This window comes from Heloderma suspectum, chromosome 1 (assembly GCF_057233095.1).
Source record: "Heloderma suspectum isolate Gila_16-S chromosome 1, 16-S_ref, whole genome shotgun sequence".
In the NCBI taxonomy this organism is placed as follows: Eukaryota; Metazoa; Chordata; class Lepidosauria; order Squamata; family Helodermatidae; genus Heloderma; species Heloderma suspectum.
This window is the reverse complement of record NC_139458.1, coordinates 431,516,232-431,535,486: the sequence shown is the minus strand read 5'-3', so window position 1 is coordinate 431,535,486 and position 19,255 is coordinate 431,516,232. Positions and strand designations below refer to the sequence as shown.

Here is a 19,255-nt window from a genome sequence, read left to right as displayed (position 1 = left end):
TGAAGTATTCTCAGAGAACTGGTGGCAGCAGAAAAGGCTCAAATTGTAGAACTCTGAATTATAGTGGCAGAGAGTTCTTGGAAATATAACCATTTGCTAAAACTAAGAAGCCCTGTAGGGGGGATTGCCCAGTGAAGGAGCAGTTTCCCCATAGGTGCTGGCAGCAGTGGGAGAGAAAACCCCCATACAGGGCCAGGCAGGTATGGGCAACTATGCAAAGCAAAACACCACCCTTGCCAGGTGGGCATTTTCCCCCTTGCTGGTGGGGGCAGTGAGAGTTAAGTATATTTGCAGGTAGCTTTCAGCTCAACGGAGATCCCTCTAAGTTTTACATAAATCCCCCCCACCCTTTCTACTCCACACATGTAGTGAATTGACTGTACTCAATTCAGTACAATACTGGGATAGATGGACCAAGCGTCTGACTCAGTAAAAGACAGCTTTTATTTTATTTGTTATTAAAGCCCTGTGTCTTCTTGAGGAATAACGTGCCAAGAGTTTCTTCCACCTGACACATTGCATCACAATCAGTAACGGACATGGTGGATGTGTTAGTATACCACAGCCCGTGTGTAGCCCCCAACAGCCGAAGCTCCCTGGGCACTTCTCAACAATTAAAACTGCAAAATACATCATAAAATAATGTGAACTTCCTCTCTCTGGCACACTGTGACTTCGTGAGGAATAACATGCCAAGAGTTTCTGTCACCTGACATATTGCATAAAGATCGCTAATGCGCAGTGCTTACGTGTCAGTATATTCAAGAGGTAGGTAAATAGGTGTTCATTCAGTCTTTTGAAAGACACAGAACCTTCAGAGTCCTTTGGCTCGATTTTCTTCTCTTGCTGTCCAGCTTGAGATCCTGGTCAACCTTCAACCATGCAGATGGGCTGGCTTTTCCTTGCTGTCCTTTCAGGGAAGTTCTTGCTTTCTTCAGGTAAGGGCAGGCATACATTAACATTTAAAACATTCACATGTATTCCCGTGTTGGTTTTTGTTATATGTTTTACTGTTGTACATCACCTTGGGAGGGCTCCTGTTCTGAAAGGCGACCAACAAATAAATACATACATACATACATACATACGTACATACATAAGATAGAAGTATAGAGTGAAGATGCAGAGAAAGGGCTAGAGGTCATTCAGAATGGTGATGGCTGACTTAGGGATGGATCCAGCCTCTATAGCAACATTTGGCCCCTTGCAATCATTCAAAATATTGCTCAAGGAGAGGTCTCACACAAGAACCTCACTCCGAAGGGGATGGTATATGCAATGCGCAAACAGTTTGATCCCTTTTAATGGCACAACTGCAAAGATGCCAGAAGATGGGGTGTATGGGGCTTTGAAACACATTGCTTTAAAAACACCTCCATATCAGCTCAGCAATAGAACCAGAGAGTTGTAAAGAGAACAAGATTGGGACCCTGGGCCTGAGGTTCTGAACCTCAGTGCTGTAATGTCCTACAATACAGTGCTGTAATGTCCTACAATACCAGAAGTAACCAGTACCAAGCGGAACCAAAACCAACTGTGTCTCGGCACAAATACTTCCTCAGTGGTCGAGTATGGTCTAGTATGTACATTTGGAATTAAGCATAATCAATCTAGATTTAATTTTCTTGATGGCCCCAGGTTGTGTCCTCTGTTGAGGGCCCTTGAGCAATTGGTGACTTAATGGAGCTGTGTGTGTGTGGGGGGGGGTCTGTTCCTAGCTTGAGGACTCAGAGAGAGTCAGCTATCTTGTCCTCTTTCTTTGAGTGGCAAGCAAGATGGACACTCTCTGACTGGACCTCAGGCTGGCTTGGCATCTGAGGGATTCCTGGGCTGGACTCCCTCCATCTGAGTCATATCTGCAGAGGCTCCCTCTGTCTCAATTCATGGGCCTCTTGAGCAGGGGTTCAGAGACTCTTTCAGATGAAGGAAGAAAGACCATCTTAGAGAAGCTTTCGGGAGCCACCTTCCAGTGGGGGGCTGAAAGTAAAGTGGGTGGATCCAGAGGCAAAAGGAGCAGGCCATACTGGCATATTTTAGCTTAAAGCTTTACTGCCACTAACAAAGCCTTTGGAGAGGCATTTCCATCATTTTGAATGGGTAAAAACCTGTGCGAAAATTGGGAAACCACTGAACAGTCAGTGGTGGGGGCCAGGGGAAGAGGCATCTGGGGCACCCTGAAGAACCAGATTGGGACCCTGGGGCTGAGGTTCTGAACCCCTGCTCTTGCATCATCAGCCAAAGCTCACATCCCGACTTGCAACTCTTTCTCTAGCCCCATGATGATCTAACCCAGGACTTGCTTTTCCGAAGGCAATAAACGGTACTGTGGCAGTTGCTGTTATGGCCACTGTAGTTACAAATGCCAGTACCACAGAATTTCTCAACCAGATTGTGCCTGCTGAAATTTATCTGTACAAGATAACATTAAAACACATGATTCCTAGGGATGTTGGAGAAATCCTCCACGGACCCCAATGAGGCTGGATTCTATTGAATCCAGCCCCCCCGAAGTCCTTGGAGGATTGGATCTCCTACCTTGTCTTCCAGTGCAAAGTCCTCACTGGCGGATCCTCCCTGCCGCCGGCTCCGAAGACCCAGCGATATGGCTACCATGGCCGTATGGCCAGACTGCGGATGCAAATGGCATCCGCTATGCCATTTGCATCCCTGCTCTTTAACGTGATAGGCTACGTAAAGATTTACGTAGCCTATCATGGTAAAGAGCAGGGACACAAATGGCATCTGCTACGCCAGACGCCATTTGCGGACGCAGACTGGCCGCAGCCGAAAATCCGGCAGCAGCCGGCCTTGGCCAGCAGCTCCACGGCCTCGCTGCGGAGCGAAGCCGGCCAGGGAGGATTCCGGGGGGAGGACAAGATTGCCTCCCCCTCTTTGGACCCCCCAGCGGACCCAGGTAAGTGGGGTTCATACACCCCTAGTGATTCCCCCTCCCACTTGCAACCTGACATAGTACAGCCCACCACAGATGTCTAAAAGCTCATGCCTTCCTCACTTGGCTACATGTGTAGACCCAGGCCAGAGCACCTCCCCCACCCTGCCACCAAGCTGAGAGTTACCACAAATGTAAAGGGCTGGAGCTACACACTCTGTCATCACAGTGTGCCCTCTGAATTCTCTTCCAGAAGTTTAGATGGAACTGAGGGTCCTTGGGTGATTGACTAGTAATGGAGTTGGGGGGACCTGTTCCCTGCTTGAGAACCTGGGCAGAGTCAGCCAAGTTTTGTTTTTTGTCGTGTGTTTTTTTGCTTTGGAACATATGCAATAGATTCCATTTAAATGTAAGCAGCAACCCCTTAAGGATCTATTGTCTCCTTAAGAATCCCACCTTCCTTCTTTTAAACTTCCCCTTCCCAGTAACATGGGGTTTAGGCTGTAGACATGGGATGACTGACACTCCAGACACCTGAGGTTTTAACCACAACAGTTTACTGGTAAATTAAATCAAGCCAATCACAACTAAAGGTATTTACACAACAGAGCTGAGTGATACAAAAGGTATTACGAGGAAATAAATTATTTTATTTATTTATTGCATTTATACCCCGCCTTTCTCCCTCTCGCAAGGAACTCAAGGCGGCTTACATTATCCTCCTCCTCTCCGTTTTATCCTCACAACAACAACCCTGTGAGGTAGGTTGGGCTGAGAGTCTGTGACTGGCCCAAAGTCACCCAGTGAGCTTCCATGGCCAAGTGGGGACTAGAACCCGGATCTCCCGGCTCCCAGTCCGTCACTCTCACCACTACACTACACAGGCTCTCTAAATGTTGCAAAACACAAGTTCCTTTACCCTAGTGGTACTTAGACTTCTCCAGGCTGCTTCTTCATGCTCTCTCTTCAGGCTGCTTCTTCCCACTCTGCTGTTACTGCTCTGGTCTTTTTGACTCTCTTTTTATACCCTCCTCCCTCAAAACTGAAAGTACTGCTTCAAACCTGGAGAAATGAAACTTAACCAGGGAAATGAAACTACTCTTCTCAGGGTTACCCCCTCCCAATAAAAAAAAACTCCAGGCCTCTAGGCCTGACCTTTTTCCTTGCCTCTGTAGGCCTTAAACCTTCACACTTCCCCCCCTCCCGTTCTTTTAAAGTGGAACATTTTTTTCTCTTAACTAAGGAAAATTGTGAAATGTCCAACTTAACAGAAGTAGGGATGTCAGAGAAATCTGCAACAGAACCAAATAAGTTCAGATTTTCCTGAATCTGATCTGCGAATTCGTTAGTGGGGCAGGTTTTCCCTTGTCAGGTGTCTTCCATGGACTTGTGGACCAGTTTTCTAATTTCCCCAAATTTTGCACAAAATTCATGATAAAAGATCTGGCCAAAAATGTGCATTTCCCCTGTAGGCTAAAGCATGAAATTGCACACTTGGTGGGAATGCTTGCATTTTCGCATGCAAAAATTTGTGCAAATTCAAAAGTAGCCCCACCTCCCTGATTCTGTCAATGGGTGGATGATGGAACAAAAGGTGCCTGACAATCCACGAAATACACATGGAATGGATTTTACAGAATCCATACATCCCTAAACAGAAGACAACTAAACTGTCTTTACTCTGGGGAAAGAGCATCTGTGATAACATTCTTATTCCCCAGGACATGCTCAATGTTCATCTGGAATTCCTGCAACTTCCAGGACCATCTCTGGAGCTTTGTGTTTATTTTATTTATTTATTTACAATATCTGTACACCATTCCATATCTAAAACAGATTTCGGAGCAGTGAACATAAAAAAGTAAAATGGTAAAAGAATAAATAGATTAAAACACCATATTAAGATTGTGCTTTAAAAAAACAAGCAAAACACAGAATGCCAATAAAAACCATGGCTGGTCAGTTAAGGAATGCCTCCTGGAACAGTGCTATTTTCAGGAGGCACTGGAAACAACTAGGGATGTACGAAAGTCACTTACCTTTTCGCAGCTTGCCTTCGCAGTGGGGGGGAGGCGCTTCGCTTTCCCCACCGAAGTTCAGGCGAAGGGAGGGAGGCTTCCCGCCTCGCCCGGCCGAAATTCAGGCTGGGGGGGAGGCTTCCCGCCTCACCCGGCCGAAATTCAGGCCAGGGAGAAGCACCCCATCTCCCCGGCTGCAAAACAAAAAGTAAAAAAACAAAAGACCCCGTGATAGGCTACGTGACGATTTACGTAGCCTATCACGGCTGAATTTGGAAATCTAGCCGTGATAGGCTACGTAAATCGTTACGTAGCCTATGCATGGGTGTGTGTGTGTTTTTTTACTTTAGTTTTTTTTTTTTGCAATGGTGGCGGCGGCAGCCAGTCGGGAGACCGGCCGCCACCCCAGCCCGCGATGAACCGCCGCCGAACTGCCTCCGGGACCCGCCGCCGGGAGGGACATTCGCCAAAGGTAAGTCCCGTCCTGGGGGGGCGGGGGGGAGAGAATTTCACCGCCGATTTCGGGGGGCCGAATGCGTTGGCGCTCGGCCCCCCGAAGATTCGGGGAGAAATTCTCTGCCATCCCTAGAAACAACACAGTGTTGGTGCCTGCTTGACCTCCAGGGGCAGGGAATTCCAAAGAAAGGGGGCCACCACAGTGAAGGCTTTTCTCCTGATGGACTCCAATTGGGCCATAGGTGCCCTCCGATGACCTCAGTGACTGGGCAGGTCAGTAAGGGAGAAGGTGCTTTCTCAGGTATCCTGGTCCCAAGCTGTTTAGGGCTTTGTACACTAGTACTAAAACCTTAAACCTGGCCCGGTAGTGAATAGGCAGCCAGTAGAGTTCCTCAGCAAAGGTGTCACATGCTGCAAACATGACAACAGCTTCCAGAGCAGCCTTTTTCAGAGCAGCCTTAAGGGCAGCCCCACACAGAGTGCATTGCAGTGATCCAGTCTTGAGGTTACTAATGCCTGTATCACTGTGGTCAAGCTATCCCTGTCCAGGACATGCTGTAGTTGGCAAACCAGCTGAAGCTGGTTAAAGGTACTCCAAGCCACCATGGCCACTTGGACCTCCAGCAACAGTGATGGATCAAGTAGTACCCCCAAACTATGGACCTGATCTTTCAGAAGGAGTGCAACCCCATCCAGAACAGGGAATGAGCCTATCTCGGGAACCACTCAGCCACAGGCCTTTCATCTTGCCAGGATTCAGCTTCAGTTTATTGGCTCTCATCCAGCCCATTACTGAGTTCAGATACTGATTCAGGACTTGCACAGCCTCTCCTGATTCAGATGTCACAGGGCGGTAGAGCTGCATGTCATCAGCATACTGATGGCACTTGGCTCCAAATCCCCTAATGACCGCTCCCAGAGGCTTCATATAGATGTGAAATAACATTGGGGACAAGATGGTATCCTGAGGAACCCCATAGTTCAGTTGCCAAGGGGCTGAGGAATGGTCACCCAATGTTACTGTCTGAAATTGGCCCCTCAGGTAGGACCAGGACCACTGCAACACAGTGCCTCCAATGCCCATCCCACAGAGTCAATGCAGGAGGATACCATGGTTGATGGTATCAAAAGCCAATGAAAGAGTTCGAGCAGAATTAACAGGGTTGCACTCTCCCTGTTCCGCTCTCGATAAAGGTCATCCATCAGGGTAACCAAGGCTGATTGAGTCCCATAACCAAACTGAAACCCAGACTGGAATGGGTTTAGATAATCAGTATCCTTCAAGAGTGCCCACAGCTGCTCCACCACAACCCTCTCAAATATCTAACCTAGGAAAGGGGTATTTTCTGGGCCGTAGTTGTCTAGTACCATTAGGTCCAGAGTCAGCTTCTTCAGAAGTGGTCTCACTGCTACATCCTTACGGACAGCAGGAACCACCCCTTTCCTGCAGGGAAGCATTTTCCACTCCCTGGACCCACCCAGTCATACCCCCTCGGCTAGCTTATATTAGCCAGGAGGGGCAGGGGTTGAAAAGGCACGTGGTTGGTTGCATTCCTGCAAGCACCTCGTCCACATCATCAGGCCACAACAACTGGAACTGATCCCACAAAATCGGGCCGATGGTGGCATCAGAGATGTCTGATAGGTCTAAAGGAAGGTTAATTCTTCTTCTTTTAATGACAGCAGCATTGATGAGGCTGGGGCACAGTGGTAAACGTGATCTAACGATAACAAGAAGAACAACTAGAACAACAGATTTTGGCCCAAACATGATGTGACACAGCCAAGATGTGACACACACCACTCCCTGAACCCACCCAGTCATATCCAGTCATACCCAGCTAGCTTTTATTAGCCAGGAGGGGCAGAGAGCGAGAGGGCACATGGTCGGTCACATTGCTGCAAGTACCTTGTCTACATCATCAGGCCACAGCAGCTGAAACCGATCCCACAAAATTGGGCAGATGGTGGCTATTGCGTTGCCCTTATTTTCGCCGTAGTCTATGTAAATCTTTATGTAGACTACAGGGACCAAATAAGGAATGCAAATGGCGGCTCCCTATGGGGGCTGCCATTTGCGTACGCGCTTTTTTTTTTTTTCAAAGTCACCCGTGATAGGCTACGTGACGATTTACGTAGCCTATCATGGCTGACTTTGGAAATCTAGCCGTGATAGGCTACGTAAATCGTTACGTAGCCTATCACGGGGGTGTTTTGTTTTTGTTTTTTTCGCAGCCTGGTAGACGGGGCGCTTCTACCCGGCCTGAATTTTGCCGGCGAGGGATGGGGCGCCTCCCGCCCGGCCTGAATTTCGGCCAGGCGAGGTGGGGCGCCTCCCCCCCCTCACATGAACTTCAGGGGGAGAAGCGAAGCGTCTCCCCCCCACCACAAAGCAAGCTTCGAGGACAGGTAAGGGACTTTCGTCCATCCCTAATTTTCGCCGTCTTAGTCTTCGTAAATGTTTACATAGACTAAGACATGCCAAAATAAGGAACACACGCACGTTTTTGCGTACGCATGTTATTTTTTGTTTTTTTTTAAGTCAGCCATGATAGGCTATGTAAACATTTACGTAGCCTATCACGGCTGACTGTAGGGACACAAACGGCATCCCTGCTAGCCAGTGGCCGGATGTCTTCGCATCCCTGCTAGCCAGCGGCCGGATGTCCGGGTGCTGGAAGAGCCGACCGGCGGCTCTGCAGAATTGCTGCGGAGCACAGCCAGCTTGCCAGGATTCCAGGGGGGGGAGGAACGGAGTGCCTCCCCCCTGGCAAGGATTCCGGGCGGAGGGACGGAACTAGGGATGTCAGAGAATTTCTCCACGAATCTCGGGGAGGCCAAATGCCAGCGCATTCGGCCCCCCAAAATTGGTGGAGAAACGGTCTGCCCCCCGCCCCCCCCCTGGATGGGACTTACCTTGTTCGAATGTCCCTGGCAGTGGTGGCTCCGGCGGCGGTGGAGCAGCGGTGCAGCGGCAACAGCGGCAGCGGCCGGTCTTCCGACCGGCTGCCGCCACCGCCATTTCCAATTAAAAAACAAAACAAAACAAACAAATGTGATAGGTAGACGCTACGCTATTTGCGTTCCCCTTATTTTTGCCGTCTTAGTCTACGTAAATATTTACGTAGACTAAGACGTGCTAAAATAAGAAACGCAAATGGCGACGGCCATGGCCGCCGCCATTTACGTACGAGTGTGTTTGTGGGTTTTTTTAAGTCAGCCGTGACATGCTACATAAACATTTATGTAGCCTATCACGGTGTTTTTTTAAAAATCTAGCCATGATAGGCTACGTAAATCTTTACGTAGCCTATCACTTTGTTTGTTTGTTTGTTTGTTTGTTTGTTTGTTTTTAAACTGGAAATGGTGGTGGCAGCAGCCGGTCGGATGACCGGCCGCCGCAGCCGCCACCGCCGAACCGCCACCAAACCACCGCCGGAGCCGCTGCCAGAGTCGCCGCCGCCAGGAAGATCCGCCCAAGGTAAGTCCCGTCCCGGGGGGGCAGGGGGGCGGGCCGTCCCACCACCGATTTCGGAGAGCTGAATGCACTGGCATTCGGCCTCCCCGAGATCCGTGGCAGAACATTTGTACATCCCTAATGTACGGAAAAGACCGAGCCTATGGACACATAGACTTATACACAAGATTCATGACTCTATTTACATATAAGTCCATGGGCACATCCTCCCAATCACCTTTTTTTTTTTAAAGACTTGGCAATTGGCAGGGACAGGGAGGACGTGAATGGCTCTGGCTGGCAGGAGGGAAGGTAAGCACCCCCAAGCCAGTTCCCCCCCCCCATGGAATCCGAGCAGAGTGGAACTGCTCTGGAGGATTCCGGGGGGGGGGAGGAAAGGATCGCCTCCCCCCCGCACAGATTTCCCATTGGAACAGACGGTGTGGAATCTGTACACCCTTATGGAACTTTCTCACTGCAAGTGATGTGAGAAAGAACTGTGGAAGAGGCACTATCATATGCCCAAGCTCAGATCTCCTGTCCTGCCAGTCACTTTGGGTTGCACTTCTCTCCTCCCTTCCTTTTCCTTTTTGGATTCCCTTTCCAGTAGCCTTTACAGTGCCACCCACCAGCATCCAGGTCTAAAGTAAGCTTTTATTTCCCAAACAAGAAAAAAAAAAAAACCCTCTCCAATGCTACAGAGAAATGGCTTTGGTTAACTAACTGGATACCAAATGTACATAATGCCACAAATGAAAAAAAGAAAAGAAATGTTGAACAAGAGGTGGATATTAACTTCTGTGGCTGTTCTTTAGGTTTTCAAATCCATTTTTTGCTGATGGATTTTTTACCTGTACATTGGAACGTCAGAACTTTAAGCAAAAGCAAAAGGGGTACATCACTTTTTCCAGTGTGGTGTAGCAGTGAGAGTGTTGGACTGGGAACCAGGAGATCTGGGTTCTAGTCCCCAGCTGACCATGAAAGCTCACTGGGTGACTTTGGCCCAGTCACAGACTCTCAGCCCAACCTACCTCACAAGGTTGTTGTTCTAGGGATAAACTGGAGAAGAGGAAAATAATGTAAGCCAACTTGGGTTCCTTGCAAGAGGAAAAAAAGGTGGGATATAAAGTCAAACAAATAAATAAATAAATAACTTCTGAACAACTCATTAGTGTAGGTGGTGCAGATTAAGTCAGTTCATACCAGAATTTACAAAGATCAAATTCCTCAAGCATCCATGCTGTGACATTAAGTGTGCAAGCATGTCTGTGATGGATTAAGCTATACTATTATTTCTACCTTTTTGTGAGAGTGTATTCTTGAGTTAGCTTTGTCACTTAAATGATTATTAAGTGGCTAGTATTGTGTAGGAAATGAGGTTATATCAGCGCATTCCATCAGCGGAACAGACTGTGCAAATGTAGTGGGAAAGTATTAACACCCCCCTCCCACGTCTAATAATGGGGAAAGGAATGTGGATTTGCCCCACAAAGAGATAGAGTTTCATGAGGAAGCATGGAGGAATGACCATAGTATGGCTGAGTTTGCCAGCTATTATGTGGGGAAGAACTGTGAGTAATTCCTGGTGATGTGTACTGCCTTGTTAGGAGGCAAGTCCTCAAAAGCCATGTGAGAGGAATAAAAGAGGATGCTTCCACTGTTGGGCAGAAGTCATTAGGAGCATTTGGGCCTGCATAACCTCCTGTGATGCCAGATCAGTTCTGAACCTACAGGACAATACTGGATCTACATGATTGTACAAGTAACCAAGAATAATTGTTCAGTTAAGTTCTTGGTGCTCCTATTACAAGTCAAAGAAGATTGTTTCTGTAAGTTATTATAAATAGTTGCTGAGTTTGAAGACATCTGGTGAGTGTTGCTGTTCACCATATACAAAACCTAAAGAAAGGGCTGCACACACCTCACATGATGCCTAAAGTACGGTTCATGTGGCCCCTATACAATGTTTCATATGGGCAGTAAAGAAAGTACTGTTTCAACAATCTTTTAATCACTTTTAATGTTTATTCTATGTTTTCTTCTAAGGAAGATCTTTGCTTCTGTTTTTAAGTGTCTGTTTTCGTTAGGGATGCATGATAAATTCATTTCACTTTGTTTTTGATCAGGATTTACCCAGTTTGCACCTTCCACATCGATCATGGACTTGGATGAGATATGCAGTCAAAGTCTGTGCATTTCCAAGCTTGCAATGTGATTCATGGACCCCCAAAAAGTGTTCAACAACATGCGTAAATTTGAAAAATGTGCACATATATACTTTAATCAATGGGAAAAGAATGCATGCATTTCAAAGATGTGCATAACTGATGCACACATTTGGGAAAATATGCACAGATTTTCATGCATAAAGGGGAAGAAACACCAAAGCTCTCAATCTGATACAGACTTGAGTCAGAATGAGCGTCTGGATGGAATTTGGAGTTTTGCTGATTTGCACATTCCTAGTTTTGATACATTACTGTTTTATTTGTTGTGTTTTATCATTGTTGCCGCTTAATATAATTTGTCTATTGCCTTGAACAGAGAAGCAATCCATTAATACATTTCATGAATTCATAAACTGTGCATTCATTCTCTGGCAGTGTAGGGATAGCTAGTCATCTGTTACCAGAGCTAAGCAGGAAATCTTTGCTCCCTTGGTTGGTTACAGGCTGGGGTACTTCCCCACGTACATTATACTGCTGGGCTATGGTGAGGCTTAGTATAACAATATGATAAGTTACTTGGTTTGTTCACGAAAGGAAGTTACAGTATTGGTAAAGGAAGAAAATAGCAGACAAGATACATTGGTGAATATTCTGAGGCCCTTCAGTGCAAACAACACTGCCTGTTCTCCAATTACTGACTTGCGAATAGGAATGGCACGGGTGCCTGATTCAGTCCAGGAATCTGGCGGACCTGCTCAGAGTTGGTTGAGCACATATGTTTGAGTTGGCTTTGATTGATGGATTGAATGATTGATTGCATTTATACCCCGCCTTTTTTCCTCTTGGAAGGAACTCAAGGCGGCTTACATTCTCCTCCTCCTCTCCTTTTTATCCTCACAACAACAACCCCGTGAGGTGGGTTAGGCTGAGAGTGTGTGACTGGCCCAAAGTCACCCAGTGAGCTTCCATGGCTGAGTGGGGACTAGAACCCAGATCTCCCAGCTCCTAGTCCAACACTCTTGCCACTACACCACACTGGCTCTCTTTGTCACTTAAATGATTATTAAGTGTCTAGTATTGTGCAGGACCTGTTCCTGCCTGCACCCTCAAGCTCTGCTCGCCAAGCCCCTGCCCCTGCTCGCCCCCTGGCCCTGCCCCCTCTCGGCAAATGGCCTGCACTCACCCTGGCAGCCTTATTGAGTTTTGCAGTCACCATTTTCTGAGAAATAAAATGGCAATCGCAACAGTGCGCAAAATTGTGCACATGCGAAAATGCACACTATGCTAATGCACATATTTGCATATGTGCAGAAATTGGTATTTTATGAAAAATGCACATTTTTCTACACAGACTGATGTATGGCTTCACAAAAATGCACACTTCATACTTGAGCGTATGCGCATTTGCAAAAATGTACATTTTTGTAAATGCAAAAACATGCACATTTTTGCAATCATCATTTTATTTTTTTTTTAGAAATGGTGATTGCAGAGCTCGATGAGGCCACTGGGGTGAGTGCGGGCTGCTTGCAGAGAGTGGGAGGGGCTCGAGCACAGTCTGGGAACGAGTGAGCCAGCGCAGGGGCTGGGCAGGAGTCTAGAAAACCCGGATGGGGAGATTTCCGACATCCCTACTTGCAAAGAGCAGCTGAACACTGTGCAAACCAAGAACATCCAAGCAACATCTTCTGAGTAGGAACTGAATGTGAACACAAATAAGAGCACATTTTCTCTGAAAATGTTAGCAAATTCCTGAACTTGCCTTCATGTCCACAAAATATGACCTTGAAAAATGCGCAACTTTCTCAAAATGCACAACTTTCTCAAAATGTGCAATGTCTCAAAATGTGCACTTTTTAAATCACCCACACTTTAGTCTATGGAGAATTTGATATAATTTTGGAAAATTGCTCAAATTTATTTATTTATTTATTTATTTATTGCATTTATACCCCACCTTTCTCCCTCTCGCAAGGAACTCAAGGCGGCTTACATTATCCTCCTCCTCACCATTGTATCCTCACAACAACAACCCTGTGAGGTAGGTTGGGCTGAGAGTCTGTGACTGGCCCAAAGTCACCCAGTGAGCTTCCATGGCCAAGTGGGGACTAGAACCCGGATCTCCCGGCTCCCAGTCCATCACTCTCACCACTACAGTACACTGGCTACACTAGACATGCACAGAGTTGGTTCTCCTCTCCATTTTAGCCTCACCATGTCACCAACAAGGCTGGATGTGGAAATACAAAGCCTAGCAGGGGGAATAATACTCATGCAGGGCTCCAGACTGGCATGGTCATTTTAAAAGGTTCTTTCTTTCTTTCTTTCTTTCTTTCTTTCTTCCTTTCTTTCTTTCAAACAGCATTGCTTTAAACCAAGAGTACATCACACAGGCACACCTGGGGCAGCCTTGTTTTGGGAAGCCCCAAGGAGGAGGAAGTGTTTTGGCTGAAAGTAATTACTGCATGTCTCAGGGCAGGGGGAAAAATACGTAAGTATCTATGAAAAATAGCCTTTCTTACGGAAGTTATGCAGAATTACGGCTGTCGGTATGGATTTATCTTTGTAATTTTCGGAGCAGAAAAAAAAGAGGAGAATTCCGGGGGCTTGCAAATGATGGTATGGAGCACTGGCCGCAAACTACGGAAGTCAAGCGGCACGGAAGGTACACAATTCGTACATCCCTACAAGCAGCAAGCTCATGTTTGTAGAATCATGGTGACTGTTGAACATCCCTTGTTCACCCATCCCTACTTCTGAGGGAAATTCAGAGTTTTGCATTATGACACAGACAGAACCTTTTAAAGGTGACCCTCAGATTATGGAACACTCTCCCAAGCAAGGCCTGTCTGGCACCAACATTTTCATCTTTTCAGGGCCATGTTAATAAGACTTCCCTCTATTTCCAGGCATTTGATGACATATAATGGTCTGTTTAATGCATCAATCACATTTCTTATGGCTGTCACAGTTTAGGGATGGTGTGGGCACCTGATTCCATCCTGGAAGCTGGCGGAACCCCCCCGACTGCAGCCCCCGAGCCCCACTCACAGAGCTCCTGCCCCCTATTCACTCCCTGCCTGCACTCAGTGAGCAGCCCACACTCACCCTGGCAACCTTGTCAAGCTTTGCAGTCGCCATTTTTAAAAAAATTAAATGGTGTTCGCAAAAATGCGCATATTTGTGTATGTGCGGAAAGGCGTATTTCCACAAATGCACATATTCACACATGCGCAAATATACGCATATTTGCAAACACACATATTTGTGTATGCATATGTTATTATGTGTACGTGTAAAAATGCACATTTTTGTGCATGTACAAATATGTACATTTGCAAAAATGCAAATTTCCATGCATTCACAAAAATACACATTTTTGCACATATGCAAATAAGCACGTTTTTCTGGTCGCCATTTTATCTTTCAAAAAATGGTGATCATGGAGCTTGATGATGTTGCCGGGAAGAATGTGGGCTGCTCACTGAGCACAGGAGGGGCTCAAGGGTGGTCTTAGGACCGGCGAGCAGAAGCCGGGGCTGGGCAGGCACCCCGAGAACCTGGTGGGTTTGCACATCCCTATCACTGTTGTTTCAGTTCCCTTGGGGGATTTGATAATTGTCATAACCATGATAAAATGTGTATATTTTAATTGTATTATAAGATATTTTGAGACTTTTTTTGAGAAAGGAATCTAAGAAAGTTAAATTACAGCAACAGTAAGAACTGAAACAATAACAATATCTCAAATGGTAAGAAAACAAATATGGAAGTCCCCCTACAAAATATTTTATACATGTTTGTCTCATTAAAGATCACATATGTGAAAATATTCTTTTAGGAGCCTAATTACAATTGTGCAGTTGTAATTGCATGTGGGTTTCTTTCTTTCTTTTTTGCATAGATTGCATACATTGGCATCCTGTAGACACCTGACCTGAGCTATAATTATAATGATGCATTCTCTCCTTTTCTTGGTCAGCCTAGCATAAGCAGGAAGGTTCCCAAGATGCACCCATTTGGTATTAGTGACATCAGTAATAACTCCCACATGTGCAAGTTGATCCTAGGGTTTTATGAGATATGACAGTCATAAAATTACTTAAGCACATTTGGACCATTCCGAAGGCTGAGGTGGACAAAATGTTCCAGAAAGATTGGTATCTTTGCAGGAGCACACAATATCTTTGTGATCAAAAGTACAACAACATGCATGTACACACAAAACTCATTATAAGAACTGAGTTGAAACCAGAAGACAGATTTTCCTGGTTACTTGATAAGGAGGTAAGTAGCCTTAGTCTCTTCTGGCCTTCCTCTTTTCTAGGATTTGTGACTCTATATGCAGACAAGGTGCTTGGCCAAGTCCGGTCGACCACCTGCATGCTGGACCCTTACCCTTCATGGCTTATTACATCAAATAAGGAGGGGATGTCCGACTGAGTCCAAGAGGTTGAAAATTCCTCCTTGAGATAGGGAGCAGTGCCGGCCTCTTTAAAAGAGGCAGTAATCAGGCCACTCCTGGAAAGCCTAACCTGGATCCAGAGGACGTTAACAACTATAGGCCGGTGGCCAACAGCTCTTCCTGGGCAAGGTGCTTGAGCGGGTGGTTGCGGGACAGCTCCAGGCACTCTTGAATGTAACCGGTTGGGCTTCAAGCCTAGTTTTGGATACGGATGTATGAATCCCTTACCTGGCTCCGTTCAGGGGAATCCGTGGGGGGGCACTCTGCCCCTCCTCCCAGAATCCTCCTTGGCTGGCTCCGCTCTGCGGCGACTCCATGGAGCCTCCATTTACATCCCTGCCAAGCCATGATAGGCTATGTAGGTATCTACGTAGCCTATCACGGCAAAAGGCAGGGACACAAATGGCAACCACTACGGCATTTGCGTCCCTGTCTTTTGCTGTGTAGGCTACATAGATACTTACGTAGCCTGTCATGGCTTGGCAGGGATGCAAATGGTGGTTGGCGTAGTGGCCCGGCTGTGGCCAGAAGACAACTTGAAGCCGCCGCTGGAGCCACCCCTGGAGCCACCACCGCTGCCAGGTAGGTCCACTCCTGCAGGGATTTCAGGGGGTGGCGGGGGGGTAGTCCATTCTGCCACAGACTCTGGGGGGGGGGCAGATTCTAAAGAATCTGGCCTCACTGGAGTCCATGGTGGAATTCTCCAACATCCCTAGTTTTGGAACAGAAACTGCCTTGGTCACCCTTTGGGATGACTTTTGCCAGAAGAGGGACAGGGGGAGTGCGATTCTATTGATTTTCCTGGACCTCTCAGCAGCTTTCCTGGATGTCTCAGTGGCTTTCGATACCATCATCCATGGTATCCTTCTGGATAGCTTGACTGGGTTGGGAGTTGGAGGCACTGCACTGCAGTGGTTCAGCTCCTAATTGGATGGCCGATTCCAGAAGGTGGTGCTGGGGGATTATTGCTCTGTGCCATGGCAATTGTGCCATGGGGTTCCACAGGGCTCTGTTTTATCCCCCATGCTGTTTAACATCTACATGAAACCACTGGGGGAGGTTATCCGGAGGTGTGGGCTGAGGTGCCATCAATATGTGGATGATACCCAGCTCTACCTCTCCTTTTCATCAACCCCAAGTGAGGCAGTGGCTGCTTTGAATCAGTGCCTGGACACAGTAATGGACTGGATGAGGACCAATACATTGAAACTCAATCCAGATGAGATGGAGGTATTGTTAGTGGGTGGTTTGTCTGCTTGGCTATATGATGTTCAACCTTTTCTGGAGGGGGTTGCACTCCCCCTAAAGGATCAGGTTCATAGTCTGGGGGTGCTCTTGGATCCAGAACTGTCACTTGAGGCACAGGTGAACTCAGTGTCATGGAGCATTTTTTTTATCAGCTTAGGGGTTGATATACCAATGGATCCCTTATCTGGACAGAGGTAGCCTAGCTACAGTGATCCATGCTCTTATGACCTCTCATCTGGGTTACTGCAATGTGTTATATATGGGGCTGCCTTTGAAAATGCTCTGGAAAGCTAGTCCAAAATAGGGCAGCAAGATTTATTAACAGGGACTGGCCAACGAGATCACATTACACGAGTATGTTTCCAGCTGCATTGGCTGCCAGTCCATTTCTGGCCCCAATTCAAAGTGCTGGTATTAACATTCAAAGCCCTGAATGGTTTGGGGGCAAGGTTCACTTCCTCCCATATGTGCCTGCCTGAACCCTAAGACCATTTTCAGGGGTCCTTCTCCATAAGCCCCTGCCAAAGAAAGTGAGGTGGGGGGCTACCAGGAAGACAGCCTTTTCTGCTGTGGCACCCTGGCTGTGGAATGTGCTCCTTACAGAGGGTCTCGTGGCACCTATCTTGTACTCCTTCCGGTGCCAGGTGAAGACCTTTATTTTCTCCCAATATTTTAGTATTTTAGCATCCTAGTCCTTTAGCTCTGGTGTTTTATATACGCATTTTAGATCTCTGCATTGCTACTAGGTTTTATTCTGGTTTTACTGTCATATTGTGGTTTTTAAGCGTTCATATTTTATATTGTTTATGCTGTGCTTTGTGGTTTCGATTTTTGTGAACCACCCAGAGAGCTTTGGCTATTGGGTGGAATAGAAATGAAATGAATAAATATTTAGCAGTTACAATGTTTTTTTCTTGTCCATTACATTTGTGACATGTTAAGGTTTCTGTCAGTTGGAATTCTTTTTCTTTAGTTAGAAAAGGGGGGGGCACAATTTCATAACCCGATATCAAGCACAACAGGGACTTGTGACATCTTCAAGGCTAACAAATTTATTATGGCGCACATTTCCATGTGCCAGAGCCTGAACTGGTGTGTGTGTGTGTATGTGTGCGCGCACGCATGCGTGCGTGTGTGCGTGTGCATGCATGCATACACATACATACCCATGTACTTATACATGGTGTGTAAGTAAAAGATGCTGATGCTGATGATGGTGATGATTTTACCAGTCAGAACAGACAGGAATGAATGCAGACAATACCAACCATGTTAAGATATATGTAAAATAATTACTGTGACCATTCACAAATAGTGTTGATCAACATCATGGCCTTGATAAGTGAACTAACCACTGTAGCATGATAAAAAATAAATAAATCTTGATTCAAACCGCAGCTGAAAGAACTGAGCTTCTGGATATTAATTCCACTGGATTCTCCCTGTGAAGTTCAAGTATAAAGAGTAAAGGAAGAATCCAGAATGAGATGTGTTAAGTCTTTAAGATGCCACACATGACTGTTGGTTTTGCTGCAGGCAACAGACTAATGCAGCTACCCCTCTGGAAATTATAGCAAGAACTAGATCCATTTGCTAAAGTGAAGTGACAAGCTTAAATCAAACAATGAGAAATTGGTGATGTTTATGTCCATAGTATGAAGCAATAAACTAGTGCTGTGCCGAATCCTGCCCCCTCTTTTGGGGATTTTTTTTTCTCTCCCTCCATTATTATTTTTTCTGCCTCTTTTTGCAGGGAGGGGGGAATTTCAGAATTTTCTCCTTGGGGAGGGGGACACATACCTTTTTAGGTTTGGGAGGGGGCTGAAGAATCTTCTCCATTTTTTTTTCTTGAAAAATGCCCCCTAGGACGAGTCTCTTTACAGAGAGATTTCTCCAGCCCAGCAGCACTTCCTGAACTTCCACGAGACCACATGGCCTCTCCCTCTCCTACAGACATTCAGGGAAAATTCCCAGGCTGCAGAATCTTTTCAAAGAGTCCCAAGCTGTTGCAAACAAAAACAAATGGGACTTTTGGAGCTGTAGAAAAAAAGTTATCTTGCTTGCTCTATGCTGCTGCAAGGAAGAAGATAATTTTTCTAAAGCTCTATGTTCTCATTTGTTCTTGTTTGTTCTTCTGCAGCTCCAGAGCCCTTCCTGCATGCCTATAGGAGAGGGTGAGGTGACATGGTCTCCTGGGAGTTCAGAAACAGCTGTTGGTCTGCAGAAGGTTCCCTCTAAGCACCCTAGGCAGCTGCAAGTGCAGGGGAGGTGGGGGTTTTGTAAAGTTAAAAAATAATAATAGAAGATTCTCAGCTACTACATACGCTGAAAAAGGTAAGTGGAAATCCTGTCCACTTTCCCAAGAAGAAAGTTACTCAAAATTCTCACCTCCCCAGTTTCTTTCACTAGAGTGTTTGCTTCACCCTGCACGGCACATGAAATGGGAAGAATCAAAATTTTCAGCACAGTTCTACAATAAACACATCCCTCTATTTTCTAAGTAGAATTTAGAAAAGAATTTCAAGCTGCAGTCCTATAACCGCTTTAACCATA

The 19,255-nt window shown here is 46.3% G+C and overlaps 1 protein-coding gene across 3 annotated transcripts in view; it reads left to right on the top strand.

Annotated features, from left to right (window-relative positions):
* The first annotated feature begins 790 nt into the window (after positions 1-790).
* Positions 791-19,255, top strand: part of LOC146360306 (uncharacterized) — a 52,383-nt gene continuing 33,918 nt past the window's right edge. For 2 of the 3 annotated variants that reach the window (XM_084829350.1, XM_084829348.1), the window contains exon 1: positions 791-938. In XM_084829350.1, coding sequence (XP_084685476.1) covers positions 881-938 — 58 coding nt within the window. In that variant the 5' untranslated portion in view covers positions 791-880. Of the gene's footprint in view, positions 939-13,351; positions 13,481-19,255 lie in introns of all 3 variants that reach the window. The other variant, XM_084829349.1, reaches the window with a different exon arrangement.